The sequence below is a fragment of the Halyomorpha halys genome, unplaced genomic scaffold (assembly GCF_000696795.3).
Source record: "Halyomorpha halys isolate HHAL.00 unplaced genomic scaffold, Hhal_1.1 Scaffold269.1, whole genome shotgun sequence".
In the NCBI taxonomy this organism is placed as follows: Eukaryota; Metazoa; Arthropoda; class Insecta; order Hemiptera; family Pentatomidae; genus Halyomorpha; species Halyomorpha halys.
In genome coordinates this window covers 808,225-823,948 of record NW_027112099.1, presented here as the reverse complement: position 1 = coordinate 823,948, position 15,724 = coordinate 808,225, and the positions used below count along the sequence as shown (strand labels likewise).

The following is a 15,724-nucleotide window of genomic DNA, read 5'->3' as shown; positions in this document are numbered from 1 at the left end:
TAATCCTATATTATAATAGTACAGATATTTTGTAAAAACCTTTTTATTTTGTTTTTAATGTATTCAATCAGTTAGTTTTTTAATAAATTTATTTTTTCTTGTCTGTATTTAAAATTATTTATATACAATTTTTATAAAAACTATAATTAAGAGTGGCTACGATGTTTTTTTGGCCAATTTATGTAATTGTAAAATTGAAATTACTTTTGTAGTTATTATGAAGGAACCTAGTCCCAGAATAATAAATTATTTTTCATTTCATTTCATAATTTGGAACCCACGCCAAAAATTCCGTTCTAGGACCCCTATTTCAAGAAAACAATCCCTCTGTGTATGTACTTAGTTATGTATTTAAAAATTCTACATTCCTTGAACAAAGTAATTGTTGTCTCTCAAAGATTGAGCTGATACTACTTGCCTTAATGCCCTTGAGGATTAGCTACTTATTTGTGATTAAAATAAAGCAGAAGTTTAGAAGTTTTGAAAACTGCAACGGTGAGTTACTCGATTCCCAAAAAATGTGTGAATGAATTTAAATTAATTAGAACATGATCTATTCTTATCAAAAATATTCTTGTCATCTGAGTAACGCTAGTATCAAATAATTTTTAGGAGCAATTCAAGAGGAAAAAATTATTACTTACCGAGGCCCGGATTTTTATGCTGTTGCATATTTAGTTTACATGCATTTTTTATACCAATGATAAAAAATATATACGAATTAGTGTACCCAGATGTAATTGGCCAAGTTTTATTTTGCATATTTGAAGATAAATACATATATTTGCACAATTGGACTATTTAAGTATAATAAAAAATATAGAAATAATAAATTAAAATATAAAAATGAAGAGGATATTCCAGATTACAATTATAAATTAATATTCATTTCTAAATAAGCATAGATTATTCTTTTCATTTCCCGGATATCCATTTCTCCTTAGAAAAATATAGTCTCTTTTTCACACCACAGCCCACTTTAAGTTGAGTTTGTACCTTGCTTTCCTTACGGGTTGATAGTTTTATTTGATATTCCAAACCTACCAAACCTTCTGGAAGCCCTCCGCTCTAAACAAGGGGGCCCCATAAAATCGTATCGCCTAGAACAGAGTAAGGTCTGAATTCGCTACGGTGTTCATGCTGTTACTTTTGTAGTTACATCCATGGGTGTGTTGGCAAAACGAGCAAAATTCAGAAATCGACTTACTTGCATTCGCGAATCCGATGTTATCTTTGTAATTTTGAACATAATTTGTACTGAAAGCGATAAATTTTTGCATCAAGCCACAGTATATCAAATTGAATTAGCTATTTTCACAGTTAACCTTCAATAGCTATACCACATGCGATAATATATGACAAATTGAGAGTGCTAATCGAAACTGAGAGGTGGATATGATAGCAAATGCCTGGAGATGAAGACCACTTAACCTCAGGGCGCGCGTGCCATGGAGAAAGTGATTCGACCATACTTCGTGATAGCTCTTCGAGAAAGTCTGCCCACTCTGAACAAATGTCTCGCCTCATAATTGTATAATATGCATTTTTATTTACACATACTTGAGTCAATTAGAACGTTAAGACACTGATGTAATTGCATTAAAATTCAAGAATGACTACTTTATCACTTTATCATAATTATTCCATTAAAGATTATTTTATTTTTGTGCGGGCTTGTTCCGACACGAGTTAAAAATTATAAACAAGATTAACTTATTATTTTAATTCAACTTTAAAATTTCTGTAACAGAAATATAAAATGTTTTAATAATGAAACATTATTTTTATTTATTTTTTTATAACTGAAGACCTGAATACTATACAAATTAATTCATAGAGTGATTACATAATAAAACTGGAATATCAAATCATAAAATAATTGTCGAACAAATAATGCATGCTGAAAAATAATAACATGTAAAAACCTGTAATTAGTTTTACTGTATGAAAATTTGTATATATATCTAAAAAAAAAAAGTAATACGTTTGTAGAAAAATGGATTAAAATGAATGAAAGTAATATGAATCATCAATGGCGTAAATACTCACATGTAACACAGAACAAATTTTTTTGTTGTGATAACTAATAAATCCGAACAAATTGAAAATACTATATTAAAACAATATAGAATTAAAAAACACATAAATATATATGTAAAGATTTATTAGCTTACCTTCAGGCTCTACCCCTCTATGTACCCATCCCCACCTCTAAATAACAATTAAGTGACGTTAATACATGGTTTTATAAAAATATAATCTCTGATACTGTTTTTATTTCATTTATGATTAAACGAGTGTTTCAGTGAACTAAAGACTAACTGATTTTATTTTATAGGTACGTATACTTTAAGATACAATGTATTATTTAATTTGAAATTTGTCATTAATTAATGATAAAGCGATTGTTTTGTAGCAAAAGAAGTTTATAGTCTTGAAGTCTATCTCTAACACAAGATTATAACTAGGTTAGAGCCTGAAGAATCTTTAGATATATATATTTTTACAATTATAGAGACATTCTGTGTCGATCATTATCCACCATCATATACCATATTTATATTTTGTTTTTTTAGATTTAAAGCATTCTTTTGAGATGTTTCTAGAATGATGTATTGATTTTTATTTTTATATGAAATAAATATTTTTAAGGGATTTACAGCTTAGGCTATTTTGATTTTACACCCTATAAACTTGATTTTCTTATTATGACTATATACATGTAGATACACAAATAATATTGAATACAACGCTAATTGAACCCCAGTATGGGATTGGCTCAGCGGTACTGGGTTGTATGTATATTCGTCGTGCCTTTGTTAGGCCAAAAGCAAGATCCGCTCTTAAATGGATACACAATGCAGAAATAATATGATCAAAATTGACGATTAGGCATGTTGGTATTGGTTTTGTTGGTATTGGTATATTGGTATTGGTATGTTGGTGAAAAATGAATAGATATTGACAAAGTGGACCAACGAGGAACGTCAGAGTGGTGAATCGAGACGTCTGTGGGGGAATATGTTAATTCTTATAATACAGATTTGGGTTTCGGTTATTAGAGTAATCTTAATATAATTACCTTGAATTTAAATTATTTTAAAAAATATTATTCTGATATTGACTAGAAAGAATTATTCAATTTTATGCTCTGCTGTTAGCGAATAAAAAAAAAGTAAAGAAGGGTACAGTGAATTGTCAAACACCTGAACAGGTAAACAAACAGTGAGGCTGCCAACGTTTCTATCCTCCTCCCATCTATCTTCGGTGTTCGCAGCTGACGACTTACTTTACATACACAACCATCTGTAATCTATTGATATTCAGTTATACACAGCATTCCGCACAGCCTCTTTATTCTCCAGTGCCCCCTGTCACTTTTTATTTATAGCCACTGTTCAGTCGGGATTAAAACCGTTGTCCCTGTAGCGGTTAATGAAATTTATACGGCACTGTATGTCTGGGTGGCATCTTTTCAATCAATATTTTTGTTACCGTTGGTTTGATAATAAAAAAATATATAAATAAACCTTAATTATAAACGATCTGTAATGTTACGATCCATTTAATAATGGGATCAATATATATCGAAATTTATTATGATTATTTATAATTAATTATTCATATTAATGTTTTTTTTTTCAATAACAAATAGCCAACAAAATAATAAAATATTTTGAATAAATGACCGCGAAGTCACTTTTTTATTCTGTAAGTATATAATTTACTGCTCACACCGCTAATATTAAATTAACATTTTAGGAAGATCCTGTTTTCAACAAATTACCAATTAAATACAATCTAATTAATATACTGCCGATTAACTTTATTTATACATGTCAAACATTGCCTAATGGTTTTTTAAAGTAGTAATTTCTTTTAGAAGAAAACTATTACGATTATAAACAAACACCTTAATCGTGGTTATTACATATTAAACAAAAAATATCACATTTCACATCTTAAACCATATATATAATTTCATGCACATATACTTCACATTTTCGCAACGTTTCGGCCTTACAATTGGCTATTTTCAAAATTTTTAGTTACAATATTAAAACTAGTTTCAAATAATCAACTCTTGGAAGGATTCGTAAAAATTTATAATAAATTTTGTTTATTTGAAGCTGTTTTCTATTTGAGACCATTTTTTTTTATCTGAGTTTTTATATTATGAAGCACTGTGTTAATACTAAGTGCTTCACTGTTTGAAGTGGTACTAAGTTCATTTCTACTAGCTCCATTGGAAATATAATTCAAGGTTCCTTCTTTTAGAAAAATTAATTGGAAAGTTGTATGTTTCCTAAAAAAAGAGAACTTTAAATTGTACTGTTTGTAAAATTAGTGATTAAGCCGATATATACAAATCTGTGATTTATCGTTTAACAAAAAATCAGTTGTAAAAAGTTATAGAATTCTTTAAAAAATATATATAAATGAAGAAGTTTTACACTCAAATTCGGGTAAAATTTATTATTTCATTAACTAAGTTAAAACCAAATTTTAAATTAATTTTCAGAACAACATTTTGTTATGTAACGTTTTCCTCTTCCCACTATATTTCACTTTACACTAATCACTATCATTTTCACCAATTACTATCAACAAAGTAAATCTTGAAAAATTTTGTTCAAGCTTGAGCTTAATAAAGGTTTTAATACCACAGAAATCGATAGACGTAATCCTTTGCAAGAGAAAAACATTCAGGCACATAGGAAAAATCGTAAACGAAAAATAATGCGTTATTAAGTTGAACTAACGACTGCGTTAATCTATTCCAGTATATACTAATTTAAAAAACATAATAAAAATATATCATTATTCATAATTAATTCAAAATTATCATTAATTAACCAATTATATCTATTAAATCTTAATAAAATATTTAGTTGAAATTGTTTGTTCATTAAATATGGATATGAAAAGTCAAGCTTTCATCGAGCTTTCCGTGGTGATACAAAATAAATATCATTAACTAAGTTTGCTTTCAATTTTTATTTTTTATTTATTTTCGTAAATTCATTTGGGCAGCATAACAAAGTTCCAAATTAAAGATGATTCACGAAGTGAACTAAGCTATCTTCTTTTCGAACATTCATTGACTTCACAAAAATCAACCGTAAGTCTTCTGAAACTAGAAGTATATGTATATCTGCTGTTGATTTCTTGTTATTGAAAAAACAAAATTATTTATGTAAAATTTATGGTAAATTAAACGCACGATTGTACAGGAATAAAAGCTACTTAATTGTAAATAGAAATAAAAATAACTTATCACTTGGCAGACAATCCATGCTTAATTGAAGCATATTGGTGAAGATCATTCACTAAAAAAATAACAGCAGGAAAGTATTTTAAATACCTATATAGAAAATACTAAATTAAAAAGTCCTTTTTTTAAATATTATTATTATTATACGCTGTATACTAAACAATTTGATCTCCTCTATAGCTTAGAGAAGTTAATTATTGTGCGTTTACACAAATGTTTACAATTTTACCGTTATCTCATAAATGAAGTTTTAGACAATTTTATGTTCAATATTTGGACTATTTTTTCCTACATTCTAGACCACTCAAGGTTGCTGATAAGACACATTAACTCACTCTAATACTCGACTCACCCACGATCATCTCATGAAAAAGAAAATGCACCGGTGTCGTTACTACGAAAATGATCTCACCGTTAGACACATTCTCACAGAATGTATTACTCACGAACCACACTGATTCTCTTCAGATTGACAGAAAATGTTGAGAGATGATCCCACAACAATAACAAAACTTTTTCACTTTCTAAAAATCATTAATATCTATAAACACGTCAATTCTATTAGTAACTTGTAAATAAGTAATCCTAATGGCAAATTTGTAATTGTAATTGTAAATTTGTAACTTTCTCACTTTCTAATTGTAATTGTAAATTTTTAACCTTCTCACTTTGTAATTGTAAATTTGTAACTTTCTCACTTTGTAATTTTAACTTTCTGAACATGTCACTTGTAATCTAATAACTTTGTAAACCCAGTATAAATGGCCCTAGTAGTCGAAACACTTAAATAAATGAATAAACTCACTCAGCAACCAAAGCCCATAGTAATTCAACTTTTTATGAACTACCATATTTTAATTAATGAAATATAAAATTTGACAAACTAATAAGAGAGAAAACTTGGTTCAAACAGAAATAGATACTGAACTAAAACCATAACCATAACTTGTAAAAGACCTTTAAAGGCATTGGAAAGTACGGAAGAGGCAGAAATGGGCTAGTAAATTGAGCAGAGCAGCGAGTGAAAGGTACAATAAAAGTGCAATTATCTGAAATGTCGGAACCAATGAGTCATTATGATAGGAATTAAATCGGACAAAACCATAAAAGGCTGCGATGCCTTTTATATCGATAAACGTATTTACTATCATTAAGTTGCGTCTGTTATAATCAATTATAGTTCCAATATTTTATAGAGGAAAATATATATGAATTTCTCATTTATTCATTTTTCAATGAAGTGTGAATAAGTTTGTAAGTGTGGGAACATTTTATTTCTCGTTCTACTATGAATTTTTCACTTTCAAAGATTCCTATTCTATTCCTATATACCTAGCATCAAGTCGATATCATTAGAAAAAAAATCCTAAACCACACATTTTTTTAAAAATTACTTTTTTGTATTTTCTCAAGCTGTTAGGCAAGCCTTTATACTCAAGCTGAGTGCGACTGTTAAACTAGATCACCAAACATAACAATTTTATTTTCTACACTACTATTACAATTGATAAAGCAATTATTATTAAACTAATATTGCCTACTTTGTTACAATGTTTAACTTTATTTGACCAGATATAGCGACAGTACAGGTTTTTTGTCATAAAAAACTAATAATGGTATAAATTCCTGAAATAATTGCACTTTTGAATTTGTTTCAAATTCACCATCTCACAAAACTTAAGAATAGCAAATTTTATTTTTATTTTTAACATTGCCCAAAATTTTGATCTTGGCACCACTGTGCGTCGGATGAAAAAAAATATTCAGAGGTCGAGAGACCCCCAGCCGTGTTCCACAGATAGAACGGAAGTCGCTATGAATAAACTGAGGGGAAGGCTCGCCGACAGAGAGGAAATAACCGCATCGTTTCCAATGTTCGTCCTATTCCACGATGTAATATTGTTTGGGGACATTCACGAAGTTTTAGTGAGGGACGTTCAGTCGACAACTGGTAGCAATGGTGTAACGTTCATATTCTGAAAAAATAACTAGACTCTTCGGAATTTGATAAGAGTGTTAAAATTTGGACCTTGGAAAATTTGGAACAAAAGATTAATTTAATACCTTCATCAAAATCCTGTTCTAGAAGGGAGATGCTGTCTTCATGCCGAGTCATGTTCTTAGAGACTCCATCCCCTGCAACATGGCGTAATGTCCAAGTTAATCAAGATCCGATTGGTCAGGTTAATATTGCATAATAGTTTTGGTACAACTGATTTGATAAATAAAATTTTGTTCGTTATATTTTGAAGGATTGATGAGTCAACACTTTCAATATAGGTGATTAATTTTCAAATTATAATGGGTATGAAATTTACATTACTACCTGGTAAAGTTGAGCAAAATAACAATTCAAAGATAAAGCTAGCAAACGAAAACTCTTCCATCAACATAAAAGGAACAAAAATCATTAATAATAATTTATTTAAATTTTGAATTTATTCATTTGGTTAATACTCTGAACTAAATCTATGTCCAAGACTCGAATTAAATCATGTCATGAATTGAACAACTTTAGAAAAAATTTAACGTCAAACATTTAGCTGATTTTTTTTTTGTAGTTTAGTTAAAAATTTGTAAAATCTGGAAACATACTGAATATAGTCTAACAACTTGTATACTACAGTAATATAGCAGAGTACTATAATACTATCGTATCATGTAGTTATATCGTACTGCAATATGAATATAATATATTCATTTTCATAAATTGTTGAGATTAAAAAACTTCCAAAAATGAATATATGAGGAGAAGATGGTTGGGGGTGCGGTCAATGAAAAACATAAATAAGTATGATTAACTTATTTTAATGTGCCAACGTTTCGGCTAGAGTTTCTAGAGTTTCATTGACCGCACCCCCAACCATCTTCTCCTCATTTATCATCCACGGTCAACTATTTCTCATAATTAAAAATGAATATAATCTATTCAAAATTTTCTTCATAGTTGTACAACGTGTCGGGACAATTGTCCCATATTTATGCACCATTAATGTCCTAAAAATAAGTTATTTTTATCAACAATTTTATCCATCCCATATATGTTTATTTGTAATTCTTGTAATTACATTTACCCGATACTTGTCATATTATCAATTTCATTATTGACATCATGTCATCCATAAATCATGGTTGAAAATGGTTTTAGAATTATTTTATTCATTTTGCTTCCCTACTGGTGTATTCATCTCTCTCAACCATGATATATGGATGATATGATTATTAATTATTAAAATATGGGACAATTATCTCGAAACGTTGTACAACAATGAAGAAAAATATATAATAGATTATATTCATCTTTGGAAGTTTTTTAACCTCAACAATTTATGAAAATGAATATAATCAAACTTCCTAAAAAAGAAAATCCAGAATAGTATATTCATTTTTCATTGAAATTTCTTTTGAGGTAGCTAAATAAAAAATAGAAATCTAATTTTTCAGAGTATATTCATTATTTTTTCCTGACATTACAAAGCTTTTGTAACCAACAATAAAAAATAAATTATCAGTTATGCTTTCTGCTGCTAAACATAAACACACATACCGCACGCACGCTCACACGCACCCACACACACATTATATTTGCTTGCCCTATATGCCCTGTATATTTGCTTGCAAGTCCTTTGTATTTTACCACATAAGAGTAATTATTAAAAATAATGAAATTCATATTAATCAAGGATTTAACTTTTATTAATACCGACCGCTATTAAAGATTGTCATCCCCTGATATCAATACCACACAGTTCCTAGTCAATCTTTTGAAACATATACATTCGTATGTATTTTATTTATCTTCAAGTTGATCAAATAGAATTGATTGTAATTGAAAAACTAAATATTAACGAATCGTTACCAACTCTATAATAATTCTCCAATATTAATAATTATTTTACTCATTTGTAAAACGTCACAAAGTTTAGAAGGCAGGGCCAGTTCAGTGATCTCCTTGCCCTTTACGCTTCTCTTCACAAGTGTAGGAAGGAAAATTTGGTTAAAAATTCACCAGTCTGAGTATGAATATTAAACACTAGTATGTCAATGTTTATGATATATATTTAAAGATAATTAACTTTTATTAGCCTTTTTTATTAGAGTATTTGATACAAAAGTTTAATTCATTCTCTTTTATACATTAATATCTTATGAAATATTACTTCAGCTTTTATTATTTATTTCCTTAAACGTTGCAGATATTAGACATTTAAGAGTTTATTTGAAAAATAAAAATATTAACTATAACATTTTCCATGAAGTGCAAAAGTTTATTAATGCCTATAAGGCTTATCGTTAATTTATCTGGATCGGATGCTATTGTGCACTATACTGATCTTTGTTAAACTGTCCAGACATAAATTCGAACTTGAAGTTTTAAATTTTTTTCTTTTTTTTTATTGAAGGTGTATCAGTGGGTAGATTCTCCACATGTTTGTATCATATCACTATGTCACCTACAGCAAACTTACTTGTTGTATATATGTGTATACAGTTGTAAATAACAATAATAAATTATTTTTAAAAAAATAATTCTTAATTGTACATCTTTATTGCTTATTTTAACTTAAATAAAAAATTATAATTTTGCGAATACAGTAATTTAAATAAGCATGTCAATATAACTGGCATATTCGTTTATTTCCTTTTTTAAAGTAAATAAAAAAAAAAAGAGTACTAATTGAACTATGACACAATGAATATTCGGTAACATTTCCTGTTTTCCTCCTCATTTGGTAGATTTCCAATATTCAAAACAAAAATCACTAAATACTTATAAAAAAAATAAAAATACGAAGAAAGTGCACACCATAAGTCTAGGAAAAGATATTGACAACAACAAAAAAAAAACAATCCTAATCCAAAATAGCTCTTAAAATATATGAAAAGACGGATTGTAAAAACGTGCTAAAAATCTAAACATTGTGGGTAACATAAAAAATCGGGTGCGTTGCGCGCATCACATAACTTTCACTTACTGACCTACTTTGATTTAAAAAATAATCCATATAATTCATAACAGAAACTATAGTAGAAGTATAACATTTTACAATTTGTCCTTAACCATTCATGCATTGCTCAATTGTTGTAGAATAAACATTGAAAACTCAAAGACTGATTTAATAGAGTTATCATATTAACTGGAAGGCCAATATATAGGTTAATTGTAATTAAAAGTAATTTAATTACTGTGGTGACCATAAAGGATTATCAGGCTACCGAAGCGGAAAAACTCAAGTGTGTGAGCCATCATTCTATGACTTTCTATTAAATTCTATGATTTTCTTTGTTAAATATTATTTTTCCTTAAACATATGGCTTTGTAAAGATACATAATACGTGTATTATGTCGCTATGTTTTTTTAAAGCAGAAAATAACATTTTTCCTCTTATATCCTTATATTAATAATCAAATCCTTTTATCGTTCATTTTTATCCATTTTTTAATTGCTGGTAAGAATGTGTCCTCTTTCAGTAATAATAAAACATATCTGATATTAAAGACCAGTTATTTTTACATTGATTCTCACATCAAAACGTACATTTCCGTCGAAAAGTGGAATTAGAAACTTGTCACCATTACAATACTTCCCACATATATTGACTATAAATTTCATATATGGGTTAGTTAAAATAAAAGGACGTTCGTGCGCTACTCTGATTACGCAGTTATTAGCTAGAAGAAAACATAAAATGGTAGGTGTCAGGAAAAATATACAATGTACAACAATAAGCAGTTCACCTCCAGGCGGCCTTAACACCCACTCACTGACTATATTTATCGATTACCAAGCACAATAGAGCTAGGATTTTTTTTAATACATCGTACAAGTATTTTTTTAAGATGAATAAGAAAATAAGGTTAGTATTGTTAGTAATAATATCATCTCAATAGAATGTATTACTGATAAATTTCTGTTACGAAACACTCTTAAAAGTCGCATTCATTGATCCTTTTCTCAACTGAAAAAGAATTAAATTAAAATTTTATTTATTATTTTTTAAATATTAACCTTTAATTATTTCTCGATGAGTACGCTTCGTTTCAAATTTGAATATTTCAGTGTCCAAAAAAAGTTAACATTAAAAAAATTAATAGTGAATTAAGGCAAAGTAAATTTAATTTTTTTTTTTTTAAATTGTTTGTTTTTACCCATAAAATGATAATTGCATTTAAAAAATAATTGAATTATTGGCCAATTATATAGAATTTTTATATTTTCACTTATATTGTTTACTCAAAAAACATCATTAAGATTGAGTTATATTCCTGAGCGTTGTCAAAAGATATTACTGGATTTGAAAAATAAGTGATAGCTTGTTTAAAATTTACCACAGGATTTTGATTGATTTGAAAAAAAGGAAATCTTAAACAAGAAATACGCTTCGCTATCAGATCTATTAAAGACAGATGTAGTTTCAAGTAAAAAAACTGATTTGGGCTCGGCCGGGATTTGAACCCGGGACCTCTCGCACCCTAAGCGAGAATCATACCCCTAGACCACCGAGCCAGCCAAACACGGTTAACCAATTAGACATTGTAGTCATGGTGTATTAAAAATAAATAAATCGATAGTTGAAAATCGATTTCAATTTAATCCAAAATCTATTCACGCGTATAAATATGAATTATTTTCATTAGTTATTATTTAGCTTTGGTCGTATTCATTCACGTTCAATAGTTATGGAATTACAGTGCGAATTGGAATTTCGGTTTTCTTTAGTATTTATATTTTGTCTTAAGATTTATATGAAGGAAAATTCATCTACTTAAAATATAATTATAATCAAAGATAAGAATATACTTTCCACAATCTAAAAATTGATGAAGAGGAACTTGATATTTTCTACATCTCATTCATGCTCTGATACAAGAGCCTGATTTTTAGTCTTATTTATTTATATTTATCTATTTAAAACCTTAAATATAATTCTTTTATATTGATTTTTTAAGGATATTTACTTTCTACTGTTTAAAAAATCACCAATCCTCATCATTTTACCCAAATCATGAATTACTACTGCTTTTGGAAAGCAGAATTTCCACTCTTAGAACCCAAAGCCCTGTCGCTTAAATTTGATGCCTTTGTAAGGGAAAAAAATACTTTTTTAAAACTACTGTTTGAATTAAAAATATACTCTCAAACATTATATATATCCGTTACTAGTTTGCTTGCAAAGGTCAACAAATCCTATTTCTTATAGTTCAGATCAGTCTGGTTGAAGTTACTGAATTTTTTGTGATTTTCGAAAAAATAAAAAAATCGAATCCTCCGTTAGCGAGAATTTGAACAAAAAACTTTAGGAGTCGGTCAAGGTTACGGCAGAAGAAACAATTAATAAATAGTTACTATTTATAAATGGCCTACGTTTAGATTAACGCTACAAGTCTTCATGAAAGCAGCCATGATTGGATGAGATATAAAAGAGGAATTTCAGACTTTCTTAAAATATTACTAACAAAAAAATGAAAAGAAATTAAAATTAATTTAAAAAAAGGTTTGATTATAGCTTCGTTCTGCTTCATAAGTCTTAATGATGGAAATTTTTAATTTATAAAACAAATCATAACAATCATAATAACCCTCTCAAATTTTTAAATTTCAAGTTTCAAGATACGTTGAATATTGAAAATAAATTTAATATTTGTTGTTTACTGATTTCATAATATAAGTATTTTAAATCATTAATCATCGTATACTAATTTGCCGAATTTTTTATTCACGCTCTTAGGAATATTTAAACCATGGACGCCTTCAATATGGGCAAAACAATATGGTCAGGAAATAATTATTAGGGTATTGTGACTATAAAGAATACTTTTGAGTAAATGTAGTACCGAAAGTCAAAATGTCTAATGATTTAACACTCAGAGATAATTGAGTTTGCGGTTTGCTATCATACTTTATTAAACTGTAACCGTCGTACTTTTTGTTTTTGCAAAGTTATATTGAGCTCTGAAAAGAATATGTTTTCCACATCTCCATTTATACCACCAGCAGAAAGTATTTCTTTCTTAAACAAACATGAAACGCAGAACAGCACTCTAAGCAAAAATATTAAAAAACTGAGGATTTCCTTCATACTCAAAATGAAACCTGTATATATATGACCCCATAACTAAAGCTGGACTAATGGTCCCTCATCATGACGTTGAGGAAAATAACCCCAGTCCAAGATAACATGCAAAGACTCGCAAATACTCTATTAAGAGAAGCAGAGGAAGTCGGCTTGCAAGTAAATGAAGATAAAACAAAATATACGATTGTAAGCCGAAAAATTCACCATGACGAAATGGTCTGCATGGACGGCAAATCGTTTCCGACAGTTTTAAATAACTCGGCTCCGCAATAACATAAATAAATGATCAACGGACTGAGATAGACCAGCGCATAACAAACCCGAACAGAGCCTTATTCTCTCTGTCAAAAATACTGAAATCCTGAAAATGTCTACAAATCTGAAACTAAGGGTGTACAATGCCACGTTAAAGCCAGCTCTCATATACGGTTGGGAGACCTGGGGTCAAACAGACACTCTAGAACAGAATCGAAAGATTAAAACGGAGAGTCCTCCCTACAATTTCAGGAGCGATCTGGGATCAGAGCATTAAAACATGGAGGAGAAGAATTAACAGTGAACTACTTGCAGAAACTGGACGGTCAATATTTCAAGATATGAAGGCATTGAGCTTAAGATGGGCGGGACAGGCTCCAGTACCACGCTCGGCTCCCTGCTTGCATAGCTGGACATGTCTAGTCGATGGCTAGTAACTCAGTAAAGACAGGCCAGAGGTCCTTGGTATCTCTACAGGTTTAAACAGTCAGGGATTATCCCTCCAATCAGCTCTGATTGGCTCTTTTTCTGTCTAGGTGGCACTAATAATTTTGTATTCATGGTTTATAATTCCCTAGGTCTTTCACTCAATTAAAGTGACTCCCTATCGCATTTTTCTCGAAAGCTAAAATCTCAGGCCTGTAGACTGAACATAACCGGGCACCATATATTAACGTTAAGCTAATCATTGCTCATCCGCATGTCAAAGTGGTTTTAAGTGTGTAGGAATAAACTGTGAGGTGAGAGAGATCTGATCATCCCAGGTAAGAAAATCACATGTCCGCTGAGATGGAATGAAAGAAGGAGAGTAAAAAAAGAGAAAGAAAGAAGGGGGAGGAGGAAAATAAATGAAAGAGTCTTACAGGACCTTGAAAACAGTAAGTTAAGGAAATAAAAATTATCAAAACATTTTAAGAAGAATAGAAACAAAAAATATCCCTATGGATAAAGAAAAACAAAAAATAATCCTCTAACTTTGATTGAGGAAGTTTCTTTAAACGATTACGAGCGCCTCATCAAACTCAGGCCAAATATGATAAGAAACAAGCTCCTTTCCTTGAGGAGTTTGTGAATTCCATGTCATGTCTTTCTTTGGGAGAAAAACTAAGGGAGAGCTCTGCCAAGCTCTGAGAATAGGCCCCTAACTGTATACTTCTGGAAATTCTGAAGCAAGAGCAATGGATGCATGAATTATTTAGACAGAACAGAGAGGTCTAAACTTGCAGCCCACCCTGACAATATCCGGAGAGTTGACCAAAGAAAATAATTGCTGCTGCTTTGGGATTTCCTTAATGGAGCATAGCGTGCTTAGTGAGAGAAGGAGAATTAACAGTGAACTACTTGCAGAAACTAGACGGTCAATATTTCAAGATATGAAGGCATTGAGCTTTTAAGATGGGCGGGACATGTGGCTCAAAGCAAAAACAAATTGTACCTCTTAAAGACAAAACGACAGGCTCCAATACCACGCTCGGCTCCCTGCTTGCATAGCTGGACATGTCTAGTCGATGGCTAGTAACTCAGTAAAGACAGGCCAGAGGTCCTTGGTATCGCTACAGGTCAAAACAGTCGGGGATTAAACCTCCAATCAGCTCTTGTTGGCTCATTTTCTGTCTAGGTGGCCTTAATGTTTGTAATTTCCTGGGTCTTTCATCCAATCAAAGTGGTATCCTTATCTTATTCCCCACATAACCTAAAACCTCAGACCTGTGGACTGAACATAAGATTTTATATCTTCAAATTACGAAGGTGACTATAAAATATCACTTGATTAGGTAAATTGACGTCTTTATTTTGATAGAACATATGATTTCATAACGTACGTAACAAAACTGATAAACTAATTTCAAAATTTATCAAAATTACATTTCTTGAAGAATGTAAGAGTTTTATTTTATCATCAACAGCAATTGATGACATCCTTCATTTTCCAGAACAAACAAATGCTTTAATTATTAAAAGTTTTTATGATGGAAGAAGCTAAATTAGAACGAGCGGAACTGGATGTATTATCAGAGGAAGAAATAGTTGAAGAGGATGAAAACTTTGTGAAAAGACCCACCAAAAAAAGTAAAGTTAACTGGGGTTATGATAAAGGTGAAAAAATATTCAAAC

The 15,724-nt window shown here is 29.9% G+C and overlaps 1 protein-coding gene and 1 non-coding gene across 4 annotated transcripts in view; both read right to left on the bottom strand.

Moving 5' to 3' along the window:
* rols (rolling pebbles) overlaps positions 1 to 15,724 on the bottom strand; it is a 418,725-nt gene that overhangs the window by 362,032 nt on the left and 40,969 nt on the right. For 2 of the 3 annotated variants that reach the window (XM_067050119.1, XM_067050117.1), the window contains exon 2: positions 7,340 to 7,411. The exons of the other annotated variant lie outside the window; for it this stretch is intronic. In XM_067050119.1, the coding sequence (XP_066906220.1) occupies positions 7,340 to 7,391 (52 nt within the window). In that variant the 5' untranslated portion in view covers positions 7,392 to 7,411. The remainder of the gene's footprint in view (positions 1 to 7,339; positions 7,412 to 15,724) is intronic. 3 annotated transcript variants of the gene reach the window in all.
* Positions 11,713 to 11,784, bottom strand: TRNAP-AGG (transfer RNA proline (anticodon AGG)). Its single transcript has one exon. It is a non-coding gene; the product is annotated as a tRNA-Pro (tRNA).